The 25,940-nt window shown below is 43.3% G+C and overlaps 1 protein-coding gene across 1 annotated transcript in view; it reads left to right on the top strand.

Annotated features, from left to right (window-relative positions):
• The window catches only part of LOC139531829 (collagen alpha-1(XXI) chain-like), a 54,049-nt gene that overhangs the window by 25,829 nt on the left and 2,280 nt on the right, over positions 1-25,940 (top strand). The window contains exons 17-29 of the mRNA XM_071328703.1: positions 77-130; positions 10,796-10,849; positions 17,513-17,557; positions 18,034-18,087; positions 20,509-20,562; positions 20,948-21,001; positions 21,518-21,589; positions 22,084-22,119; positions 23,099-23,143; positions 23,535-23,567; positions 23,999-24,145; positions 24,259-24,313; positions 24,772-24,966. Of these exons, the coding sequence (XP_071184804.1) occupies positions 77-130; positions 10,796-10,849; positions 17,513-17,557; positions 18,034-18,087; positions 20,509-20,562; positions 20,948-21,001; positions 21,518-21,589; positions 22,084-22,119; positions 23,099-23,143; positions 23,535-23,567; positions 23,999-24,145; positions 24,259-24,313; positions 24,772-24,966 (898 nt within the window). The remainder of the gene's footprint in view (positions 1-76; positions 131-10,795; positions 10,850-17,512; positions 17,558-18,033; positions 18,088-20,508; positions 20,563-20,947; positions 21,002-21,517; positions 21,590-22,083; positions 22,120-23,098; positions 23,144-23,534; positions 23,568-23,998; positions 24,146-24,258; positions 24,314-24,771; positions 24,967-25,940) is intronic.

Genomic DNA, 25,940 nt, shown 5'->3' with positions numbered 1-25,940 from the left:
GGACGTGAAGAGGGGGAATTTGGTATTGACCTGTTCTGCTCCGTTTCTTATAAAGAGGTCTTTATTTTCCTTACAGGGGGGACCAGGAGTGCAGGGAAAAGATGGACTGATTGGGCCGGTGGGACCAAAGGTGATTCCTATCCTCTACTTCCTGCTCCATTAACAATGGGCGGATCTTAACTTAATTTTTGTTTATAGAGGCATAGGCAGTAATGAAAGGAAGCTAGACTCGTTCTGTTTCTAGTTAGTTAACAGTGTAGTTCCTGTGTCATTACATGAAACAACATGCTATCCAAGCAACTACAGTGGGGAGAACAAGTATTTGATACACTGCCGATTTTGCAGGTTTTCCTACTTACAAAGCATGTAGAGGTCTGTAATTTGTATCATAGGTACACTTCAACTGTGAGAGACGGAATCTAAAACAAAAATCCAGAAAATCACATTGTATGATTTTTAAATAATTAATTTGCATTTTATTGCATGACATAAGTATTTGATCACCTACCAACCAGTAAGAATTCCGGCTCTCACAGACCTGTTAGTTTTTCTTTAAGAAGCCCTCCTGTTCTCCACTCATTACCTGTATTAACTGCACCTGTTTGAACTCGTTACCTGTATAAAAGACACCTGTCCACACACTCAATCAAACAGATTCCAACCTCTCCACAATGGCCAAGACCAGAGAGCTGTGTAAGGACATCAGGGATAAAATTGTAGACCTGCACAAGGCTGGGATGGGCTACAGGACAATAGGCAAGCAGCTTGGTGAGAAGGAAACAACTGTTGGCGCAATTATTAGAAAATGGAAGAAGTTCAAGATGACGGTCAATCACCCTCGGTCTGGGGCTCCATGCAAGATTTCACCTCGTGGGGCATCAATGATCATGAGGAAGGTGAGGGATCAGCCCAGAACTACACGGCAGGACCTGGTCAATGACCTGAAGAGAGCTGGGACCACAGTCTCAAAGAAAACCATTAGTAACACACTACGCCGTCATGGATTAAAATCCTGCAGCGCACGCAAGGTCCCCCTGCTTAAGCCAGTGCATGTCCAGGCCTGTCTGAAGTTTGCCAATGACCATCTGGATGATCCAGAGGAGGAATGGGAGAAGGTCATGTGGTCTGATGAGACAAAAATAGAGCTTTTTGGTCTAACTCCACTCACCGTGTTTGGAGGAAGAAGAAGTATGAGTACAACCCCAAGAACACCATCCCAACCGTGAAGCATGAAGGTGGAAACATCATTCTTTGGGGATGCTTTTCTGCAAAGGGGACAGGACGACTGCACCGTATTGAGGGGAGGATGGATGGGGCCATGTATCGCGAGATCTTGGCCAACAACCTCCTTCCCTCAGTAAGTGCATTGAAGATGGGTCGTGGCTGGGTCTTCCAGCATGACAACGACCCGAAACACACAGCCAGGGCAACTAAGGAGTGGCTCCGTAAGAAGCATCTCAAGGTCCTGGAGTGGCCTAGCCAGTCTCCAGACCTGAACCCAATAGAAAATCTTTGGAGGGAGCTGAACGTCCGTATTGCCCAGCAACAGCCCCGAAACCTGAAGGATCTGGAGAAGATCTGTAGGGAGGAGTGGGCCAAAATCCCTGCTGCAGTGTGTGCAAACCTAGTCAAGAACTACAGGAAACGTATGATCTCTGTAATTGCAAACAAAGGTTTCTGTACCAAATATTAAGTTCTGCTTTTCTGATGTATCAAATACTTATGTCATGCAATAAAATGCAAATTAATTACTTAAAAATCATACAATGTGATTTTCTGGATTTTTGTTTTAGATTCCGTCTCTCATAGTTGAAGTGTACCTATGATAAAAATTACAGACCTCTACATGCTTTGTAAGTAGGAAAACCTGCAAAATCGGCAGTGTATCAAATACTTGTTCTCCCCACTGTACATTCACTACATGGTGGTTTTTCTATGATGTACAGTGTGAAAATATGAGGTACAGTAGGATCATATAGGATAATGTGCTCTGCACCAGATGCCAAGTGAATCATATTCTAATGCCTTCTTTGGCCTTAGATGGATGGCTGGGAATGCTGCTACTTTGATTGAAGTTCAATCCCATCAAGCCTCTCTTGGCATCATTTGATTCAATTAAGCGAAGGACACAGGATTGACCACATCTGAAGTACGTCAAGTTGTTAAATACAACACTGTGAATTTTCAAACAAGAAAGCATGAAGGCTCGCTGTGGAGATTCCCTTTCGACCATTCTAGGAAATGAAGTTATGTGCATGTTATACCAATTGAATTCCAGCCACAAAGCAATTTGGCAGTTTTCCTGTTATTATAATTCAATTGCGACCCAAGAAACACTGTAATTCCAACAGGCCCATCGGTCTGTGTGTGGGTTGAGCACTGCCTCAGTAATAACAAAAGGTTGTGTTCACACTTTGAGTTTCTAATGTGAACCACATGTAGGGTGCTACTGCACAGTTCCATTGACACAAAACAGAATTGAAGTCCGGTCATATAGTTAAACACGTCCTATTAGGCCCAAATGAGGCCTTTAATCAGAACTAAAGGACCAAAACACAGTGGTTAAAGACCCATGTCAGGGATGCGTTTCATCCAGAAAAGCACCTTGAAAAGTGAGTGAAGGATTTGTAATCAACAAGCTAGAAGCCTGTGATTGCCCTGGTCCTGGGACCAAGCGAACGTTCACTAGTGATATTTTCTCAGATACTGCAAGAAAAATAAATAAAGTGCATTTCCCTTGATACTGTTGCAGGGGACATTGCACAGCCTAATGATTTACAGGAATCAATCCATCTGTATATACAGACGGACAGGAAGGGCTATTCTCACACAGTTGACTTAAACATGGAAAATCAAATCTGTTTATTGGATTAGTGACTCCTAACAAAGATTGCGTTTGGATGGAAAAGTCAGAAAGAGTGTTTTCCCCTCTACCTTTCAGCCCATTGTAATGGTTGGTAAATGAATGAATCACAAGGCAGTGCAGATTCAGTGAGACAAATCTACGTAATGTTATTTGTGCTACCGGATCTTATACAGTTTGCTTTTCTAATGAAAGAGAGAGACATTGTTGAACTGGGTTGTACAGATTGATTAATTAACTTGTTGTACAGATTCATTCACTTCAACCCATCTGGACACAATCAGTGCACAATCTTGACTTGCAGTAAGTCATCACATTGAAATGATGATTTAGTGATCCTGGAAGTCAGTGTAATTATGTATAACTGTGTGTGTGATTTTTTTTGTGACACATGTTGGAGAACTGTTGAAACAAACCAATGGCGTGATTCAATCAGTTTGTGTTGCTTTACACAGAGATCCACTGGTGAATTTGAAACACTGATGGTGCATATAGAATAGCGTGTGTGTGTGTGTGTGTGTGTGTGTGTGTGTGTGTGTGTGTGTGTGTGTGTGTGTGTGTGTGTGTGTGTGTGTGTGTGTGTGTGTGTGTGTGTGTGTGTGTGTGTGTGTGTGTGTGTGTGTGTGTGTGTGTGTGTGTGTGTGCGCACGTGCGTGTCTTTCCAGTCTCAGGCAGTTTGAATGAGACATGCACTCACCCCCATTGACAGTTCAGGTGGCTGGGTCCTGTCATGGGGGTGTTTCACATTACTGGCAGAGGGCCACCCCCCACTCAGCACCCAGTCCATGCCAAGCTATAGGTCTGTACCTGTACTACACTCACAACCTCCTGTTAACAACATGTCTAGCTGATGCACTGTAACTGCATGCCTGTGAGGTCATGGCTTTACCATTAGCCTGGCTTTTACCCAAACACCTGCTTGCTCACTGACAGAGAGCACGCATGCCTTCTAAATGAATGTATAAAGTCAATATCGATGTGTATATCAAGTATAAATGCAACCATTATTAGACATTTATTTGTGAGTTTATGTTTTTAAGAATCTCCATGGGTTAGTTTTCATTTTACTATTAGCCCAAATCTATCTTTTCTGCTGACATTAGGAATTGGACAGAAATTATATCCAATACTGAAATTGTACTACAATTATACCCACAGGAGGGAAGTGAAATCAATCACCACAAAAATCAAATGAATGGGATATGTCCACGAGTCTGCTTGGGTTACATTGTGTGATATGTTTCATGACGGCTGGCTCGTTCTCAAGGTTTTTCCTCCAGTGAGAATGGTATGAATCATGCAGGACAAGGTGAAATATTTTCACTCCAACCATTTTTCCAGTGGACTCACAAACCTAGCAAAATATTTGCTCTGGGAGCACACATTAGGAGTGTGCTTGCTGTGTGTTACACTGTGTTGTGTTCTTTGGGTAAAAAGCAAGACTTTTTCTCAAACTTTGACAAGGCCATTTTCTTCTCTGCACTCTAAATATACCAAGGTGGGTGAGTTAGCAACACGGTATCCTGGGGCAGGGTGTGTATTGATTTTGGTGTGATTATCACTGAGCTAAGAGACAGAAGAGACACTGACAGGGCCAGGTGAGATCCCGGGACACTGGTGCCACAGCATTGGAGCATCACACAAACAGACTTGACTGGACAACCTGTTGTTATGCCTAATTCCATAACATCTAGATGGCAGGCAATTGTTGTAGGGTACCTAGGCGTTGGTGAAGGATGTTAGTCTTCACCCGGTAGCAAAACTTAACCTATGCCAATGTGACGACTTGGTATTGAACGCAGGTTGTCTTTGTGCTTTAACATCGTGTTAACCCTATGAGCTAAAGCCTCTGCCTCCCATTTGGGAGTTACAACAAGCCCTCAGGCAAGGTTACTAATTGGACAATCATGGTTCACTGAACTACCTCCGCTACTCCAACATACCTCGGGAGGAAAACAGTAGAAGACATTCAAGATATTGGCTTAGTTTTTACTATCTTCTCCTTTTTATTGGAGATTTCCGCTAGAACAATGTTTACAGAGAGCACCTCTAGACCTAGCTTCAGCAGACGTATATCTTCCCCTTATCGACCAGGATGGCAGATTTACTCCCTCTTTTGTCCCATCCCTTCTCAGGTCAGGGTCTCCGAATTCCAACAAACAGTTTAGCCTGCTCCATGGAAGTGCCATAGCCTAGGTACCAGTATGTTTAGCTAACATTCCACTCCTTGTACGCCATGTCACAGAGGCAAAATGGACCCCACAAATCTGATGGGGCACAGGTATAGGCCAACTTCATAAAATTGCTAGGTGGCTAGTAGTATTACAGAGAAATAACAACAAAAAAATGACTGTACCCAGACTAGATGTGCCCTGCATCTCTCATCTCTAAATCATGACAGTTGGCAGATCCAAAGTATCTTAGGGCCTAAAAAAAAGAGCTAAATAAATGCTATGTATTGTCATTATCATTGGTAGAAGTAGTTTGTCTGTCTAGTTTACTGGTTTAGAAACCTGGTTTAGAAAAATTATACAATAATAGAAATGGGACTCCGAAGGTCTTTAAAGTGTTTTAATATAATGCAAATATAAAAATATATATGCCATTTAGCTAGGGGTAAAGGTGGGTTTTACCCAGATCTTAAATCCATGAGCACTGGACCATCAGGAGGGGGATGAACTCTTACCAGGACACCAGTTACCCAACCTAATACACACAGTGCCTTATGTATTTGTCAGAGCTCACGTCTATCTCTCCATCTCGTCACGACAGAAGGGACTCTTCTCTCTCTCCCCTCTTTATCTTCTCCCATCTTTTTCAAAATCCCTGAGAAAGATGACCCATGCATGACTATTGAGATTAGAGGACAGTAAAATATCACAATGCCACATAAGCTAGTAAAACAGATTCCAGGCCAAATCCTTCACCTAATTTATTTCATCCAACGCACACATCATTAGGGTGTGTGATTAGCTGTTGTGACGTGGCCTGTCAGTTTCATTGGTGAGGTTTTTGCCCTAGGAAAACACATGCACACATACACGCGCATGCACACATGCATGCACACACACACACACACACACACACACACACACACACACACACACACACACACACACACACACACACACACACACACACACACACACACACACACACATTTTAAACTCGACACTATCCACACTTTCACAGACATATAAAACTCAAATTTGTTGTAAATATCGTTGATATACACAGAGTTGTCCTTTAAACAATACTGAACCCCGGGCTGCCTATTCCAATTAATGTCAATGAGGCTTATACCATAGACTTATATGACTTTACAGAAAAATAGACCAGGGCAATTCCTCCCACAAAAACATTTTTATAGTTGGGGATAAAAATATACAATTACACTATCCCTGGTCTAATTTCAATAAAGTCTTATTGAGGCCCTCATGTCGAAGCCAATGAGCATGTTTTTTTGTACTTGTATGCATGCTCAATGCATACATTATTAAAAAGGCAGACTCAAGTATTTCATGAAGGATTGTCTGTCTGCACATATTGGATGAATCTGTTAGGGTCCTTCAGGGATACTTCAGGATTTTGACAATGAATCCCTTTATCTACTTCCCCAGAGATGGATGAACTTGTGGTTACCATATTTATGTCTCTGCATGCAGTTTGAAGGAAGTTGCTAACTAGCGTTAGCGCAATTGCTAACCAGTGTTAGCACAGTGACTGGAAGTCTATGGTAACTGCTAGCATGCTAGTTAGCATTGGCTCGCAGAACTACAGTACCTCTAACTTCCTTCATACTGGATGCAGAGACATAAAAATGGTATTCATGAGTTCATCTCACTCGGGGGAAGTAGATAAAGGGCTTCAGAACCCCAAATCCTGAGGTATCCCTTTAACCAGGGGATGAATCTGTTAGGATCTTTAACCAGGGGATGAATCTGTTACGGTCTTTAACCTGGGTATGAATCTGTTAGGATCTTTAACCAGGCGATGTGTAGTGCAGCAGATGGGTAATACATGTGTATATGTCTACTCTCAGCACCACACACACACACACACACACACACACACACACACACACACACACACACACACACACACACACACACACACACACACACACACACACACACACACACACACACACACACACACACACACACACACACACACACACACACACACAAACACCATCACTGGCTAAAGCCCCAACATCAAGATTCCTTCCCCCGCTGCTTCAGTAGCCCACACGTACAATAACAGGACCCCAGATTTGATCCTTGAATTAAACAAGTTAGCAGAATGTAAGCCAAGCTGTAGCCCACTCTGTTTTAGGCTAAGCCTCCCTACAGGACTTGTGCCAATTAGATTACCACTCGAGGAAGCTCAGTAACACTACAATGGGATTCTGACGTCATTCAGGAAAAGGTGCCTCAAATGAAACTCCCTTGTTCATTGTTGATAGCTGAAGGAGGACATTCTATGAGCATTGCTTTGAATGCATTTACAGATGCTTATGTATCTATGAGGTTGTTATGTGGAACCACAAGCTCTTACTAATGCTCTTGGCATTATATCTATAAATGGATGGCCTATAAATAATGGCTTAGGTGGTTGTCTAACCTAGCTACCTTCAGATGACTGCACTAACTGTACGCCGCTCTGGATAAGTGTCTGCTAATTGATTCAAATGTAAATGTTATAGAAAATGTTACCGCATGATACCTCAACAAAACTGAGGGTGTTAATTACTTTGGCAATATGATACACAGAGTCCCTAAAAACAGGCTTGTAATTTGGTAACTCCCTATGTAACTCCTATGTTGAGATTCCAGTTGCATATCGCAATAAATATCTGCTGAATGTAATTTGGCTTTTTAATTATAGGGTATTATCCCTAAGCATGATCTGTTTACCTGGTTTTGATGATTTGTTAGTGTTATTGCCATAGAATTACATATGGAACACGTTAATTATATATTCTTTGTGGTTGTTGCCCTATTCACATAGAAGACTTGTGGAAGAGGTTCTGGAAGAGAGGAAATGCTGTTTTTAAATCAGGAAACGTTTGTCTAATAACTATTGGCATACATACACAGCGCTTTTCTAAAACTGAATACTCATCTCCCATTCTTGTTATCCACCTGCTTACTCAAAACTCTTTACCATTCCACAAATTGGCAACTAGCCTCAGTTTCCTGACCCTCTAGCAATTAGGGAAAAGTCCTGTAATGTGTGTAGCCGCGTGCTCCGGGGAATGGTGCTGTCCTAGTCCCAGCTTTAGTTGGTTTGTGTTGAGTGAAGTTGTCACACACCTACACTGGGATAGAAAGCGCTTTTTGTGTTGTTGCTCGGCGGTTGAGGGTCGAGACAACACATGCAGTTTCAGCTCTTACGATGTCTGTCCAGTCTCCGCACATTCAGGCAACAGTAGGAGGCGGCCATTTCAAAATATTTGCCCATATAAACCACGTTCCAGGTCAGGTACGTCAAAAGACCCATGAAGAGGCTAGCTAGTCGCTACACAGTGAGCCCTTTCTAATATCTTGTTTTGTAATGCCACCCTAATATGATTGTGATGCAGCATTTATCTGCCAAAATCAATGTTTGAGCCTTCATAACTAAAAGGCATTGACAAGCAGAAGCCTAATAATGGGAAGCTGGCTTCGTGCCGTAGCCACCATTGAACACACTGCACAGTCAAACAGTGTAGCTGCTTGGGATTATGAAAACAAACAACAGGCTTCATGAGACAGACTTTCTGTAGGAACTTCTGGAATAATACCTTCCATCAATAACTGCGGTGCAAAGCAGTGTTTTACATCAGGGAGCTCAGTGAAAACACAAACACAACTAGCAAATACGAACCGAAATTTCATCCTGATTTAATTGTAAATCAAGGTCCTCTGTGTGGGTTTTATTTTCCAGCTTAGCCATTTAAGTGCCGTGCTGTTTGAAGGGAGAGGAGAATGGGGAGTGTATTCAAGGTTATGACTTCAAGGTTTCACACCTTTGCTAATGTATGCAACTTTTTAATGAGTACAGTCAATCTGGTTCCCTTCATTACTTTGGAGAGGATACAGAACAAGTCTATGGAGTTTTCGCTGAAGGAAAAAACAACTTCCATTGAAAAGTACATATCAGTTACATTTGCAGTGCTATAATTAGGCTTACTTTCTATGGAACTCACAATCCCATTTCATATTTTCCCATTTCCTGTGACTACTGTATATTTTACAACCAATTTGGACCTTTCTTTTCTGTTCTCTCGCTTCCAATTCCTTGATCTGTTTATGCCCTCTGCCTATGGTAAGTTTAGAATAGACTATATACAGGGTACTACTGTATGTTTGACATATGTGTGTGTAATTTGTGTCACATTGCATTTTCCCCGAGTGGCTGGCGCTTGTTGACAAATTGCTGGTTTGGAATGTTCTCTAATATTTTACAACTGGTTGCTATCAGATAATATTCAGAAAACAACAATAACAAGTCAAATTGGCCTCCAAGAAGGATACAACAATGGATACAACAAACCTATTCCAGATGCCCATTGTGCCAAAACAGAAGGCTGTGTTCATTTTCAATTGTTTCATTTGTGAAACAGGGAGCACAGTAAGCTTAGTCTTTCAGAGCAACTGTATCCTCATTTGAACTGAAGGTCAGTAAAACATTACTTCTTTACAATTCTCACAAAACCTAGCCACTAGCCGTTATTTATGTCCCCGTTTGTAAAGAAAATTGTGGTCGCTAGAGTTCTACATGGGGTCCTCCGTGTCTTTTGAACCAGAAACTCTGCACTTGTCTATTTTCTAACAGTTATAGCATACAAAGATGTATGTCTCTAACCCCGTTTATTGCTACATCAGGGCGTCTTCTTGTTGTAATTACAGGGTTTGGTGGCATGTATGTTTTTATGTGCGCAGCGTGGCAGGACACTTCAAAAGAAAAAAAATAGCAGAGGCAAAGATTATTCACCACTTTCCTCACCCTCACCACCCTACCAGTATTGTTTAAATACATGTTCCATCAGCCAGTATGCTTAGTGCAAAGTCATATTCATGAGAGACATGTACAATACTGCTGTTACAGTAACCAACCACCTGGCTAGCTCTCTATTTGAGCAAGTTATAAATATAGTACCACTTAGATGAGAATACGGGCTCTTCTCTTTCTTTCCAGGTAAAATAAAGATAACTAAGATAGAAGCATGAGCTGTGGTCAGCCCACCGGTTGTCTGGGACATGCACATGGGATGCTAACTGCCTTTGTACAGTGGAACCATATTGAGACTGGACAAGGGAACAAGAATAGAAGGTTCCCACCACAACTGCAAACATTTGTAACTTACCAAGAGGTGATTCATGGTTCATGTATTTCAGTCTCACCTTACCACCTACAGTCTAAACCAGATCCACCTCAGGCTCAGAAATAATAAATAATAAGGAAGGATTACTTATATTATTCTTTATATATATTTGCATAAATAACCCTTTTTTTTTAAGGTTTTGAGTTTTTACTGAGATAGGACAGTGAAGAGGAGACAGGAAAGGTAGAAGAGTTTACCAGTCAGAAGGGCGTGGGTCTCACTCGAAGTAGCCTAGGCTGTACATGTGTGCCCAGGTCTGTGGCTTTAACTGCCGGACAACAGAGGCCACAGGAATACTAATATTATTCTAATGATTGACCTCATCTCCCACTGCTTTAAGCAATGCGACTCACTAACTTACATTCCTTTTGAGCTGCATGAGGAATCCAAATGAATTGGCAACATGTCACCATTTTACGCTGACGTTTACGTGCTGTAACTATATAAGCATTCTGATTACTAGGTGTGCACGTGAGCTGTATACAAAGGTGCCGAACAATGAAGGTGATCTAACGCTGTTTCAATCTTACTTTCAATCTCTCTCTTCCTTTCTTTCACAGGGAGACAAAGGAGATATTGGAATGTCTGGTGCTGATGGACAACAGGGGGTACCGGTGAGTCAGTCAGCACTTTAGTAGCTGTAGTGTGTGTGTGTGTGTGTGTGTGTGTGTGTGTGTGTGTGTGTGTGTGTGTGTGTGTGTGTGTGTGTGTGTGTGTGCGCGCTGCACTGTAACCTCCTCTCTGCATGAGACCAAAGAGATCAGGGGCTGTGCCTTTACTGCTTACAGATGCACTTCTCTGACTCTCACAGAGTAGAAGTCCCTACATTATTAATTACATTTGCTGGACACTACTTTCATCAATAAGTGAAGAATACATTGTTTCGAAGTTTGTTTTAATCTGTTGTAAAGAAATGTGTAATCTGTTGGGCAGAATTTGTAATGCACACATTACCATTGGTGATTCGTAACATTGAATGCACATATGAAGTAGATATTACTGGCTATTAGAAAGGTTTTAGGCACATACAGTATAGATACAGGTAACTGCCAAAATAAAGGAAACACCAACATAAAGTGTCTTAATAGGGTGTTGGGTCACCAAGAGCCAGAACATCTTCAATGCACCTTGACAAGTGACTGGAACTCTATTGGAAGGATGCGACACCATTCTTCCACGAGAAATTCCATCATTTGGTGTTTTGTTGATGGTGGAAAACGCTGTCTCAGGCGCCGCTCCAGAATCTCCAATAAGTGTTCAATTGGGTTGAGATCTGGTGACTGAGACGGCCATGGTACTTTTTTTTATACGTGACCCTAAGCGTGATGGAATGTTAATTGCTTACTCAGGAACCACACTTGTGAGGATGCACCTGCTTTCAATATACGTTGTTTCCATTATTTGACCTGTATATCCATTGGCTATGTCTCTCGTACTGTATAATACACACATGTATTGTAGTTATAACCAATGGCAATGGTGGTTGTCACCCAAACTGAATGTAGCAACAAATGTAGTGCCTCCAAACAAACACATTTCCCGTCAACTCAGCAGAAAAACCTATAACCAGCAGCTGCTTTACAAGTGACTTCGTAAAGATTCATGAAAAAAGGACATTAGGAAATATCGTATTGGTGCCACACCAAGCGCTTGGCCACAATGTTTGCTGACCTCAGTGCATGCAATATAGCTCCGCCCACCAAATCACAGAGTTCTCCAACTAGTGTACCTCTTGAGCGGAGTTGCCATAACAACAGTGGAATATAACAGCCTAACAGGCTTCCCTTTTTGCATGTAATGAGTCTTGTTGATGCTGGGGCTGGATTGCAGCATCAAAATCATCCTGGGGGATACACTGCAGTCTTACCACTGGCACTAAGACTAGCTTTAGAAAGAAAGTCAACAACATTGTAGTGTTTATGCTTTCTGAGCACATTTGAATCCTAAGTCAAGTACCTCGAATCCTCGCTTACATCATGCATTGGTATCAATGGAGTAGTTGTGTAGATTCAAGTGATGAGCATCATGGATCTCAAGTTCAAATGTGTCCCTTAGAGAGTGAAGCTAATCTCGAATGAGAGAGAATGGCTTTGAACGGCTCTACCAGATGTATTGGGCCACTCAGGGGTTTGGGCCATCTCCAGGCTTGTTTGCCGCAATGGTAACGGCCATCGTGAGTAAATCCACAGTGGTCTTGATGTGGGATCACGACCATCTGTCTCCATTGAGCTTCATCCTTGTTTGCTGCAAAGAACAGAACCTGGGATTGACTAAACTGAAGTGCAGCAGTTGATTGGATGAGGTAGCTAATATGAGTGGTATGCATGCGTGTTGGGAGATTTGTTTAGCGTTTTGATAATAGTTTTGAGAAATATCATTTGGATAGCATGCGGTTGAAGATTTAGTTTGGCTATGCTAGGGCCGGCCCGCCCATTGGGCAGGATTAGGCAGACCAGATTGACGAGGGCAGCATTTTCCGAGCTAAACTGAACAAGACGTACCTCCAACAACACATAACACCTCACATAATTCTGCCCAAAAACAATGGAAACTTCTCTCACCCAGTGGCATATGGGCTATTTAGATGAGCGCCAATGCCGCCCCATGATAAGCAGTGGTCACAAATCACTGGCGCAAAATGTATCTTGTCCGTGCCCAGCGCGCTTCTCCAGGGTGCTGTTGGAGAGATGCAGCGGTGCGGCACTCCACCAAGACTCAAGTAATCTAACATAAATCATGTAGCCAGTAGTAGAATAAGTAGTAGCCTATGTGGTTTTCCAGTAGCCTACAGACTGGAGACCATATTTATGACAATGTTATGAGACAGATACTTTTTTTTGCATCCAAATGTGTCTCCGATCAAATAGACTAAATGGCTTCCTATCAAATAAAAATGTGCTTCGATTTGAATATGACATGTTAACAAACACCATATTCTAAAAACAGGACAGGTACAAATAAAATGGACAATATAGAATGAAATTAGGCTACTCGCGACTGCGTTCTGGGAGTTCTCTTCTGTGAGCTGAATTGTCAGGAATCAGTGATTCCAACTGTAGGCCTGTTCGTCGACTTTTGACAAGCTGATCATAGCGAAGAAGAAATACCTACTGTGTAAACACATTGATTCTCATTTCAAATAGGCTCAAAATAACTCATTATAAATGTGGATAGCTGATATGCAGATACAAAATGATTAGTCTTAAGCCTTGGTCAGAAATCAGGACTAGGCTAATAAATCCAATGTAACTGCCTGTTTTACAAACGGTACAACATGGATTAGCCCAAAGGCCAGCAGATGGTGATATTGACTCATTTCATCTTACTGTCCAAACACATTGTATGCAGCCAGCAATACACTCGTATTCTCCGTGGACCGGTTCGTACCTAAAACATTCTCCATTCAGGCTGCAAACGCAGCGATTTCCTCCTTAACTAGATTTAATGGCGAGAAGGTGTAAAAGAAATGGAGGAAATACATTTTTATGAAACACCATTTTCCACCACCATGCTAGAGTGGCTAATGCCTAGGAATGCTAGTCCTGGATGTTGCGTATCGCATTCAGCCTATCAGGTTGCAGCAGTCTGATGTTTACCCCTGGCTAAAAGCAGGGTGGAACATCAGGAATTAGCATTAGCCACTCTAGCATGGTGGTGGAAAATGGTGTTACGTATAGAAAGTATACATATTTTTCCCTCCTTCTCGCCACTAAATCTAGTTAAGGAGGGAATTGATGCCTTTGCAGCCGGAATGGAGAATGTTTTAGGAACGAACCGGTCCATGGGGGATACAAGTGTATTGCCGGCTGCATACAATGCGTTTGGACGGTAAGATGAAATGTCTCAATATCACTATCTGCCAGCCTACACTATTCTAGTTTTTTGGGGATAGGAGGAGGCCTGTACGCTACCCTAAAATGTTAAGTCACACTGCTGCTGTGGTCTCCATTTATTTGGTGCTAACGCTTCCAGCCATAGGCCTACATTCAATAAACCAGGATAAAAGTCTGGTTTGGTCGTCATTGTCACCCACGCACTTTATAGACTGTACACTCTTAGAAAAAAAGGTGCTATCTAGATCCTAAAATAGTTATTTGGCTCTCCCCATAGGAGAACCGTTTTGAGAACCATTTTTGGTTCGAGGTATAACCCTTTTGGGTTTCATGTAGAACCCTTTCACAGACGGTTCTAGATGGAACCCAAAAGGGTTCTACCTGGAACAAAACAGGGTTTTACCTGTAACCAAAAAGGGTTATCCTATGGGGACAGCAGAAGAACCCTTTTGGAACCCTTTTTTCTATGAGTGTAATATGTTCTGCTTGTCTGACTAAATTAGCCTGCTTTTAGCAAGTCCCTAGACTCGCTAAAACATACAGAAGTAGGTCTAGATTGCCATTTTGGAAGGGAGATTGGCAGGGGCCCCATTTCCTTTAAATCCATCAAAGCATACGCCCTTGCGTGCTGAGGCGCTCTCCGCACCTCGAAAACAAAGTAGTCAGCTCGTCCAAAGCTTTTCTCACCAAGCTTTCTCTTTGCTTGCTAAGGCATTAAAAAAAATAGTGGAAGCACTTTTTCATCAATGTGGGCCTCTTCTGATCAAATTTGTCATTAATGCCAAACAGCATGCAGCAGTGGGGGATGTCAAAGGGACCGCCATGCTTCTGTTTCCTCTCTTCTCCTCTTCTCCTTTCTTCTCCCTCTCTCGTATCCTTCTCTCCTCCTCTCCACCTTTTCCTACGAGTGTGGGCATCCTCCAGCAGCCAACACCTTGATGATCTGGATGCATTCCACTGTGGGTGGAAGTGGTTGTGCTCTAGCAGGTTAATTACAATGGAGATAGACAGAAGACACTAGGGGCAGGGAGAGGTCGAGCAGTGTCAGATGGCGCTTTCTTCCAACCCCATTCACTGGGATTTTATTTACTGTGCTACGGAAGCAGGTTCTTGTGTTTGTGTGTGCGCGCACGCAGGTGTGGTGCTGAGAGATTGCAGAGTAATAGAGCCGCTCAATCCAGGACCCGCTTCAAAATACCCAACACACCTTCAGTTGGGGCGGGGCCATATCTTATCAGTGTTTTCTTAGGGTTGTTTTGGGAAATGTTTGATATAACAGATGCTGGTTTCTTTTCAGAATGATATTGCCCATATTTACCCAGGTATGTTTTGATTCATTCAAACAACGGCTACACCCCTCTGTTTTTTGTGTTTGCTATTAAAAATTGTGAAACTCTGCAAACTATCGATTTTACCCGCTTGATGCTGGAGTACTTTAGAACGCGGTCAGAGCTCAGCTTTTTATCTTTCCATGTGGTATAATTGTAAAGTCCTCCAGGGAAAATGGAGAACGTGGTCAGAGCACAGGTTTTTATCTTTCCATGTGGTATTTGAAAGTCTTCCAGGGAAAATGGATATGTATTTTCAGCAGGTCTGTAAAAACAGTACCCCACCCAGACAGCTCCCTTGTTTGCTGTAGAACTCTTTATCTAAAGTGGGAACCGGTATTTGTATCTGCCTTGTAAATACATTATTACATGAATCTATCAATGCGTCACACCTCAGACACAGGAAGCAGTCACTAAGGTATTCTATTGTCATTCACTTCTAACCTTAGCCCCTCTACATTGGTTATCACTTTTGCGCTGTGGCTTTGCAGTACTAAGAACATAATTTATTTCCAGGGGTGAAAGTAGAATACATTTCTTCCTCGGTACGGGACCTACCAAAAAATGGTATGGGTTTAATCATAGAATTACATAGTGTCACGCCTAGTCCCGCTTCCCGCTTCTCGCTTCCCACTCGCAACATACAATGAGTATACCAAACATTAGGAACATCTTCCTAATATTGAGTTGCACCCCCCCCCCCCTTTTTCCCATTCGTCGGGACATGGACTGTCGAAAGCGTTCCACAGGGATGCTGGCCCATGTTGACTCCAATGCTTCCCACAGTTGTCAAGCTGGCTTGCTGTCTTTTGGTTGGTGGACCATTCTTGATACACACGGGAAACTGAACGTGAAAAACCCAGCAGCATTGCAGTTCTTGACAGAAACCTGTGCGCCTGGCACCTACTACCATATCCCGTTCAAAGGAAATTAAATATTTTGTCTTGCCCATTCACTGTCTGAATCCATGTCTCAATTGTCTCCAGGCTTAAAAATCCTTCTTTAACCTGCCTCCTCCCCGTCATCTACCCTGATTGAAGTGGATTTAACAAGTGACATCAATAAGGGATCATAGCTTTCACCTGGTCAGTCTGTCATGGAAAGAGCAGGCTGGAAATCCACTGAGTAGGTTTTGTATACTTCGTGAAAGTCACAACAACACAACAACACAAAGTGTCATGACAAAGTGTCATTAGGCCAGAATCCACAGTCTCAGTGTCGGCCACTCATCTCTTCCTTGGCAAACTTTCTGTGTTCTCGTCAAACCACATCGCATTTTGAAGCGTAGGTTATACCACCCATTTCCATGCCTCTGACATGCGGTGATTATAAAAAGTGGTGTAATAACTTACCGTTTTTCTTAACTTCTTTTAATTATTTTGATAGGCGCATGTTTTACTGGTACGGCGTACCCCACCCCCCGTACCGGACTGTACCGCCTTACTTTCACCCCTGCTTATTTATTTCAGCGGTATTAGAATAGATTTTAACACCATATGACTATTTAAACAGGTGAAAATACAGTCTATCACCTCTACTACCTCAGTGGTTAGGTTGATTCCATCTAAGCCAGTGGGTGGCGAGGGCATGTCTTTACAATGGCCCTCTCTGAAATTCTAAGCACGTGGTATATTGGCACTCTGTTCTCCTCTCCTGTGTGTAATTACTTAGCAAAGTGCATGAAGGCCCCGCTGGCTGTAAATGAGGTGAATACAGCGTATCGGACCCCCAGCGGAAACCAGGGGGAAGAGACGCGGGATCCATTAAACCAATTTAGAATGCAAGGAAAACAATCATCACAGCGCATCTGGGCATGTGTTCCAAAGGTCTCCCAATGCCCTCCACTGTGGCTCATCATGGCCTCATTGGAATGGATGACTGGCATGTACTGTATGCAAGGCAAGCACTCCACACTGCAACAAGTGGTTTGCCATGCCAGATCGTTTTATTCATCCTCTCCGCTGTGCCATTCTAGAAATGCCTTAATGGCGGTACTGTAACTAGAGGAAGAGGAAATTAGGAATTGACTACTAAGCAATTAAACTGGGGCCCACTTTTCTTGTCACTCACTGTGCCACTGCTGTGTCAGCTGACCTGCTGTGTGTGTCATCTCCAGGGGATCCGGGGGCTTCCTGGAGGGGCGGGGCCAACAGGACCTCAGGTAAGACTTTCCTATTTGCATGTGAGTAAATAAGAAAGTATTTAAAGGCAGCCTGGCACTGTCAATCAAAAAGCCCTTTTTTACATCAGCCGATGTCACAAAGTGCTGTATAGAAACCCAGCCTAAAACCCTAAACAGCAAGCAATGCAGATGTAGAAGCACTGTCACTTTGTTTGGTAAAGCTGATGTATGGAGCTGGAGAAATGTAAACACTTAAATTCATAGACAGAGCTATGGATGCAAGGACAGTCTTTAAGCCACATGTAAGGACAGAATAAAAAATAACTCTGCTACTAATATCCAGTCAATAACTGTAATAATAGGGGATCAGAGATAGATTGAAACCTGAGACCATATTAGAGTAAGAAAAGTCCCCGGCCTCAAGTCAATACAAGGAGGATTTCTGAGGCACAGAAGTAATTAGATTGACTACCTTGCAGTGGGAGGCAGTGCATTCATCTCTTCTCATCCAACAGGGAGAGAGAGGAGCACTTGGACAGAAGGGATCAACAGGTCCAAAAGGTCCACAGGTGGGTGTCAACATCTGTACAATGACAAGCAATCCCAGTTCAATGATTTAACCGATTGCACACATACTAGGGTGGCAGGTAGCCTAGTGGCTAAGAGCGTTGGGCCAGTAGCCGAAAGGTCTCCGCTTCGAATCCCTGAACCGACTAGGTGCAAATTGTACCCTTGAGCAAAGCACTTAACCCTAATTACGCCTGTAAGTCGCTCTGGATAAGAGTGTCTGTGAAATGATTCAAATGGAAATGTAGTAATGAACGAGTATGTCTATGACTTTACTTCAATTGCAGTCATTTTCTCCACGGGAGGAATTACAATACACATCACGTACTGTAACATGTCTATTTAATTGTCGCTGAAATGCAATTCTCCCTTAATGAATTACCCATTCTGCATTAAGAGAGCTCTGACAGTGTTCCATAAAGGGACTATGATTAGACGAGGTGATTGGGCACCCTCCACTGGTGAGTAAGTAACAGCTTGTCCCTATTCAAGCAGAGCCATCGAGCTGTGCGTCATATGGTGTTCCATTGCTGCCCTCTTCTGGTTCAGTGAAGCTGCATAACTACACGTGTTACTGAGTTAGAGCAATCATCGACATTTGAATTTAAGCTTTTCTTCCCCCAAATTTGAATGAATTGTACTGTTTAGTGAAGACATGGTATCTACACTGAGTTACAGTTCATGTGAGGGAATCAGTCAATTGAAATAAACTCATTAGGCCCTAATCTATGGATCTCACATGACTGGGAATACAACAGAAAAGGTAGGGGTGTGGATCAGAAAACCAGCCAGTATATAGTGTGACCATAATTTGCCTCATGCAGCGCAACACATCTCATTCCCATAGAGTTGATCAGGCTGTTGATTGTGGCCTGTGGAATGTTGTCCCACTCCTCTTCAATGGCTGTGCGAAGTTGCTGGATATTGGCAGGAACTGGAACATGCTGTCATACACGCCGATCCAGAGCATCCCAAACATGCTCAATGGGTGACATGTCTGGTGAGTACGCAGGCCATGGAAGAACTGACTGTGACATTTTCAGCTTCCAGAAATTGTGTACAGATCCTTGCGACATGGGGCCGTGCATTATCCTGCTGAAACATGAGTTGATGACGGCTGATGAATTGCACAGTATCTCTGTGTATTCAAATTGCCATCGATAAAATGCAATTGTGTTCGTTGTCCGTAGCTTATGCCTGCCCATACCGTAACCCCGCTGCCACCACGTGGCACTCTGTTCACAACGTTGACATCAGCAAACCGCTCGCCCACACGATGACGTACACGCTGTCTGCCATCTGCCTGGTACAGTTGAAACCGGGATTCTTCCGTGAAGAGTACACTTCTCCAACGTCCTAGTGGTCTTCGAAGGCGAGCATTTGCCCACTGATGTTGGTTACGACGCCGAACTGCAGTCAGGTCAAGACCCTTGTGAGGATGACGAGCGCGCAGATGAGCTTCCCTGAAACGGTTTCTGACAGTTTGTGAAGAAATTCTTCTGTTGTGCAAACACACATTATTAGCAGCAGTCCGGGTGGCTGGTCTCAGACCATCCCGCAGGTGAAGAAGCTGGATATGGAGGTCCTGGGCTGACGTGGAGGTCCTGGGCTGACGTGGTTGCACGTGGTGTGCGGTTGTGAGGCCGGTTGGACGTACTGCCAAATTCTCTAAAACAACGTTTGGAGGCTGCTTAAGGTAGAGAAATGAACATTCAATTATCTGGCAACAGTGGACATTCCTGCTGTCAGCATGCTAATTACATGCTCCCTCAATACTTGAGACATATGTGGCATTGTGTTGTTTGACAAAACTGCACATTTTAGAGTGGCCTTTTATTGTCCCCAGCACAATGTTCACCTGTGTAATGGTAATGCTGTTTAATCAGCTTCTTGATATGCCACAACTGTGAGTTGATTGGATTATCTTTGCAACGGATAAATGCTCACCAACAGGGAGCACAAAATGTGCGAGAAATAAGCTTTTAGTGTGTATGGAACATTTCTGGGATCTTTTATTTCAGCTCATGAAACACGGGACCAACACTTCACATGTCGTGTTTATATTTTTGTTCAGTGCAGTTTTTAACTTCACATTAATGACCCTCGTACAAATACTCACACATACTTGTGGTCTGGGATATAGTTTTGAACACATTACATTACTGTATATCAGTGATTAACATGCAAATAGACCGGTTGCAGTGATTAATAACAGTAGTCATCCTAACATGAACAAAGAGGAACAGTAGCTAAGTGTATTTGCAGATGGGTAGGGTTAAAGCCTCATTGCACATCCCCTTTTTATAAAATGAACCAGAATGGGGCATCTGCCATCTAATTCCCTCTCAGTGGTTGGTGACTAAGCTGTCACGCATCCTGTCACACTGCCTGCAGGCCAACTGTCTGTGTTTTTATATGCCCAGGGAATTCAAGGCCCCCAGGGAGACCCTGGAGCCAGTGGACGCGATGGCCCAAAGGTTTGTCCATCACCCATTTTAATTAGCGATTATGCTAATGCTGCAGCTTTTCATCCCCAGTGTATGGGCTCTTCTCTACTCTCCGAATGGCTTACTGATAATACTAGAATTATCTCTCCCAATGTGATATTTCTTTACCAAAGTGCGTTTCGGGTGTAAAAGTAATTCTAGTCTTTCATTGTTGAGTAAATAGACTATTGTCTTGAATTTTACAAAGGAAGCTTCATCAGCTCTGTGTTTGTTGGCAATGCTGTGTGTGTGCATGTGTGTTTGTGCGTGTTTGAGTGCGTGCATGTGTTTGTGTGTGTGAATGTGTGCGTGCGAACGCGTGTGTGTGTGTGTGTGTCAGTGTTTTGCGTGTTAATTCCTATGTGTCTGTTTTCAGGGAAGCGAGGGGGAGCGAGGTTCCGATGGCTCTCCAGGAATGCCAGGCCAAAAGGTGAGAAAGGCACCAGAGACACACTCCATGATCGATTAGACTATGGACAGACAACATACATCCCTGGTTCAGTAAAAAGCTGAGGGATGGGGCTAGAGAAATGCAACCACTCTCAAATTCATAGACAGAGCTGTGGATCCAAGGACTGACCAGCCATGATATCAAAATTATAGTTTTAACCATGTCTTGAGGCTGTATAGTGTGTCTTTACATTTACCTTGTTTACGAACATTGGAGTAAAACAAGCATCTATTTTGGGTTCTGATGGGGTCTGACCGTTGAACTAAACTCATGAGGTATTTAGAAGTTATATTCTTCAAGAATCAATAGGTACATATCATTAAGTTATAAGTACAAAAATGTATGTAGCAACTGCAGATTGACCCGTTAACGGTTAAAGTTAATATTGGGGCAGGGTAAGCTGACCCTAGCGCTCTGCCTACTGACTACTTCCACCCAGAGCCTGCGCTAAGAAGACTTACCCCAGCTATTTATCATGCTTTTTTTACTCTTTAGGGCACACCAGGAGAGGCAGGCTTCCTTGGGTCCCCGGGCACTAATGGCCTACCTGGGTTCAAAGGTCCCAAGGTAAGCATGCACCACCTTAGACTTCAGGTCTCAATTAATCTTTCCTTGATTCCTTGCACCCTCTTTCCTTGCTTCTTTCTCAAAAAGCATTAGACAAGAAGGTCTGAGGGGAGGGGTCTTTGACTTTCTCCAATACGGTTGAGAAGGAGACAAGGAGATAGGATGCAAAGAATCACAGAAAGACGAATTGAGATAGAGCCCAAATCTCAGATAAAATAACAGTGTTATTGCCTGTAGGGGGGCCTTTTGGCTTAATGAGGCAGTGTGCGGCTCTAAAGACATGATTTATGAATGATTTATGGTTCTCGGTATCAGGGAGCTTGTTCATTTGCCTGTTTTGCAGTAAGCGCTGATGTCTTTTTGAATAATGCATATTTCATTCCTCTTACGTGTTGTCATTCACACGCACTGAGAGCTTGTCCTTCAGACTGTATGCAGGCACGCCCAGACGCCTACTTGGTTATTACAGCCATATGTTATACACTGTTTTTCAGGGAGAAACTGGAGAGGCGGGTCCCAGAGGAAGTCAGGTATTGTCATCTTCTGTCTTGTCTGTCTCTGAAACAAGGGGTGGTTCAGTTCATTGTCATTTATTCTTGTCATAGTGACATTTAGTTATTGGGTTGGTGGATGGTTGTTTGCAGTGACCTATAGAGCTCGCCATACACAGCACATAAAACAAGGACTAGTGATTGTCTTATTATCCAAACGATCAAGTTCATACTTAGAACCATGTACTCTTCTGTACTTAGAACCCTATACTGCATTTACAACACTCCTTAGTGGCCCTGTGGTTAGACTGTCCGCCTTGAGATTGGAAGGTTGGGAGTTCAATCCCCAGCCGAGTCATACCAAAGACAAAAAATGGTACCCAATGCATCTCTGCTTGGCACTCAGCATTAAGTAGATTGGGGGTAAGGCTCTGCGATAGACTAGAGTCCTGTCCAGGTTGTGTACTACATCAAGCTGCCTTACGCTACAGAAACAGGAGATAGGCCCCTGCTCCTATGAGCTCTTACGCAAGACTACTTTCTTTACCCTGTAGGCTCCTATACTGCACGTAGAGTCCTACACTATATTTAGAGCACTGTACTGTGCATACTCATATCTCTCCAGGACACTGACAAGAAAATAATGAGTGTTAGTCATGTATTAATCACGAGGAACAAAGCTTTTCCTGCACCGAAGTCAGTCCTCCCTTAAGGACCCTGTGCTGTGACCACAGAGTGTAGTGTCTTTGGCTCTGTGCTTTGATTTGTGCTTCCTATAGCCTTACAATCACAGCAGGGCGACCGTGATAGAGGCAGACTTCAGAGCAGTGGTTGGAAGGGAGGGAAGAGAGGGGAGGTAGGGGAAACTCAGGTGATGTGTTTTTTAAAGGTCAATGAGACCCTTGCGTCTCTCCTTGGCTGTGAATACTAATGATGACCTTTTAGTGGCGAGTGCTCTCCTATACCCTCCTATGATGCCTCCCATCATCCATCCCCCCAACCCTGTATCTTGTTCCAGGGCGAACGAGGCACCGATGGGGCCCTTGGGAACCCCGGCTTACCGGTGAGTGCAGTTACATGACCAGGGCACTGGGTGGCAGTGGATATCAAATCAACTTTAACTACAAAACGTTTTTATTCCTTGGTCTTCACAAAGCCCCCCATATTTATGGGTAAACAATTAGTAGTCAACTTTCCCTGTGGCCATTGCACTGGCTGTGACTCGTATTTGATATACAACAGCATTAGGCCAACAGTATGTCGGTTTATTCAACAACAAAAAATGTACCTCTGCGTCAACTGTAGTAAGTAAGACTGCAGCAAGGAACAAAATATTTGTACTTTTATCAGAGCAGAGTGAACGAAGAGCTTCTGAAAGAGAGCGTTTCTTTGATATTCAAGCAGAACTTTTTTAACAGGCTCTTTCTCTCATTTTCCTCTTCCTTTTCTGCCAGGGTGAAGCTGGACCCAGGGGAGGCAAAGGACAGGTTTGTAGAATTACACTGCTGCATTAGATATAATCCATTCTGCCTCATTCTACACCAGAGACCAGATCCTCTCAAGCCATCTGAGCTGAGGAACACTACTGAACACGTCATACCATGAAGCCTCCGACATCACACCCGCAGGGTCTAGATAGGTAGACATGACAGTAAACCTACTGTGAAATCCATATCACATCAGGCCCTTGAACACCAAGTTCAACATTCACATTTTAAAAGATACATGTCGGCATATTTCCACTATGATTTCTTTGAACACCTATTCTGGAACGCTTATTCATTTTCTAGTCTCAAGGCAGATATATTGTAGGCTATAACAGACATTTTAAATGAAACCGAGCTCTGTATGCAAAGGTCCTATATACTGTGTTTAGTTATATACAGTTTGTGACCATATTTCTCCTCACGATCATCAGAAAGGCCTCACGGGGGATATCGGTGTCAGAGGCACCGATGGGAAGAAAGGGGGCATGGGACACGTGGGGGCCGCTGGCCCACGGGGATCTCCCGGCGAGGACGGGTTGCCTGGGCAACCGGGAACGCCGGGCTACCCTGGGAAGCCTGTGAGTTCTCCTGAATCCTGGCCTTTCTCTAAAAGCACCCTGTCCGTTTCTCCATACCTTCGCCATCCAGACATCAACCGTCTTACCCATTTGGCCTTATCTGTGTCTTACAGGGGAAGCCTCCCTCTGACGACCACATGATGAAGCTCTGCGGCGATGTGTTGCGGAGTAAGTACCTGTCACCGCCCGCCCAGCGGTAGCTATGCAGTGTCAATAACTAAAGTGCAAATTGAAGTAAGCTGGAAAGCGTGCGGCTCGTTGTTGACTCAGCAGCTTAAAAGACTGTAGGGATTAAACAATACACATATTGAAATGTAAATTGAGTGTAGGGATCTGACTACGCCTTAGAATCCATGTTCAATATGAATATGTATTGGTTAGGGCAGGAAGGTAAAACGGCAACATCCTTACAGCATCATATTACAGTTAATAGCAATATGTTTATCTGGTGCTATTAATATTTTAGCTGCGGTAATACGTGGGCTATTTTTCCAGGTGTACTCAAATAAAGAAGTTTAAATCATGAGACATATGAATGACTGTAAACAATGGTTCCCCTAATACCTTGATTGATTGACTGATTAACATTGATTTGATTGAACCAAATTGTGCTCGGGCCCTCCCAGATCAGCTCCCCCAGCTGCTGCAGACACTAGCCCCTCTCAGCAGATGTGAGCCGTGTGAGACGGTGAAGGGACACCCGGGACAGCCTGGAGCACCAGGACTCAAAGGTTCCTCAGGAACCCCGGGCTATCCCGGTAGAATCGGCTCACCAGGATACCCAGGAACCCCCGGCATGCAGGGGCACCAGGGAGTCAACGGTAACACACCTGTACAGAAACCCCAAAGACTCTACTGAGTGTTTGGTAACGCATTAATCTACAGGTTAGGATAAAGGAATTATGACATGGTAACACATATGGAAATAAAACATTACTCCCCTATAATTCACCTATGAACCACGTATGTGTACGGAATTATAGAGATGACTACATTTATATAATTGGTTATAAGGAGCAATGAGCTGAACACCATAGCTAGTCTTGTAAAGCACTTTGCTGGTAATTATTTTATTTCACCTTTATTTAACCAGGTAGGTCAGTTGAGAACAAGTTCTCATTTACAACTGCGACCTGGCCAAGATAAAGCAAAGCAGTGCGACACAAACAACAACACAGAGTTACACATGGAATAAACAAGTGTACAGTCAATAACACAATAGAAAAAAATAGTCTATATACAGTGTGTGCAAATGGCGTGAGGAGATAAGGCAATAAATAGGCCATAGTAGCAAGTAATTACAATTTAGCAAATTAACACTCGAGCGATAGATGTGCAGATGATGATGTGCAAGTAGAAATAGTGGTGTGCAAAAGAGCAAAAAAGATAATTAAAACAATATAGGGATGAGGTAGGTAGATTGGATGGGCTGTGTACAGCTGCAGAGATCGGTTAGCTGCTCAGATAGCTGATGTTTAAAGTTAGTGAGGGAGATATAAGTCTCCAACTTCAGCGATTTTTGCAATTCGTTCCAGTCATTGGCAGCAGAGAACTGGAAGGAAAGGCGGCCAAAGGAGGTGTTGGCTTTGGGGATAACCAGTGAGATATAGCTGCTGGAGCGCGTGCTACGGGTGGGTGTTGCTATGGTGACCAGTGAGCTGACATAAGGCGGAGCTTTACCTAGCAAAGAGTTATAGATAACCTGGAGCCAGTGCGTCTGGCGACAAATATGTAGAGAGGGCCAGCCGACGAGAGCATACAGGTCGCAGTGGTGGGTGGTATATGGGGCTTTGGT

The sequence above is a fragment of the Salvelinus alpinus genome, chromosome 10, assembly GCF_045679555.1.
Source record: "Salvelinus alpinus chromosome 10, SLU_Salpinus.1, whole genome shotgun sequence".
NCBI classification, from domain to species: domain Eukaryota; kingdom Metazoa; phylum Chordata; class Actinopteri; order Salmoniformes; family Salmonidae; genus Salvelinus; species Salvelinus alpinus.
This window is presented reverse-complemented; position numbering and strand designations above follow the sequence as displayed.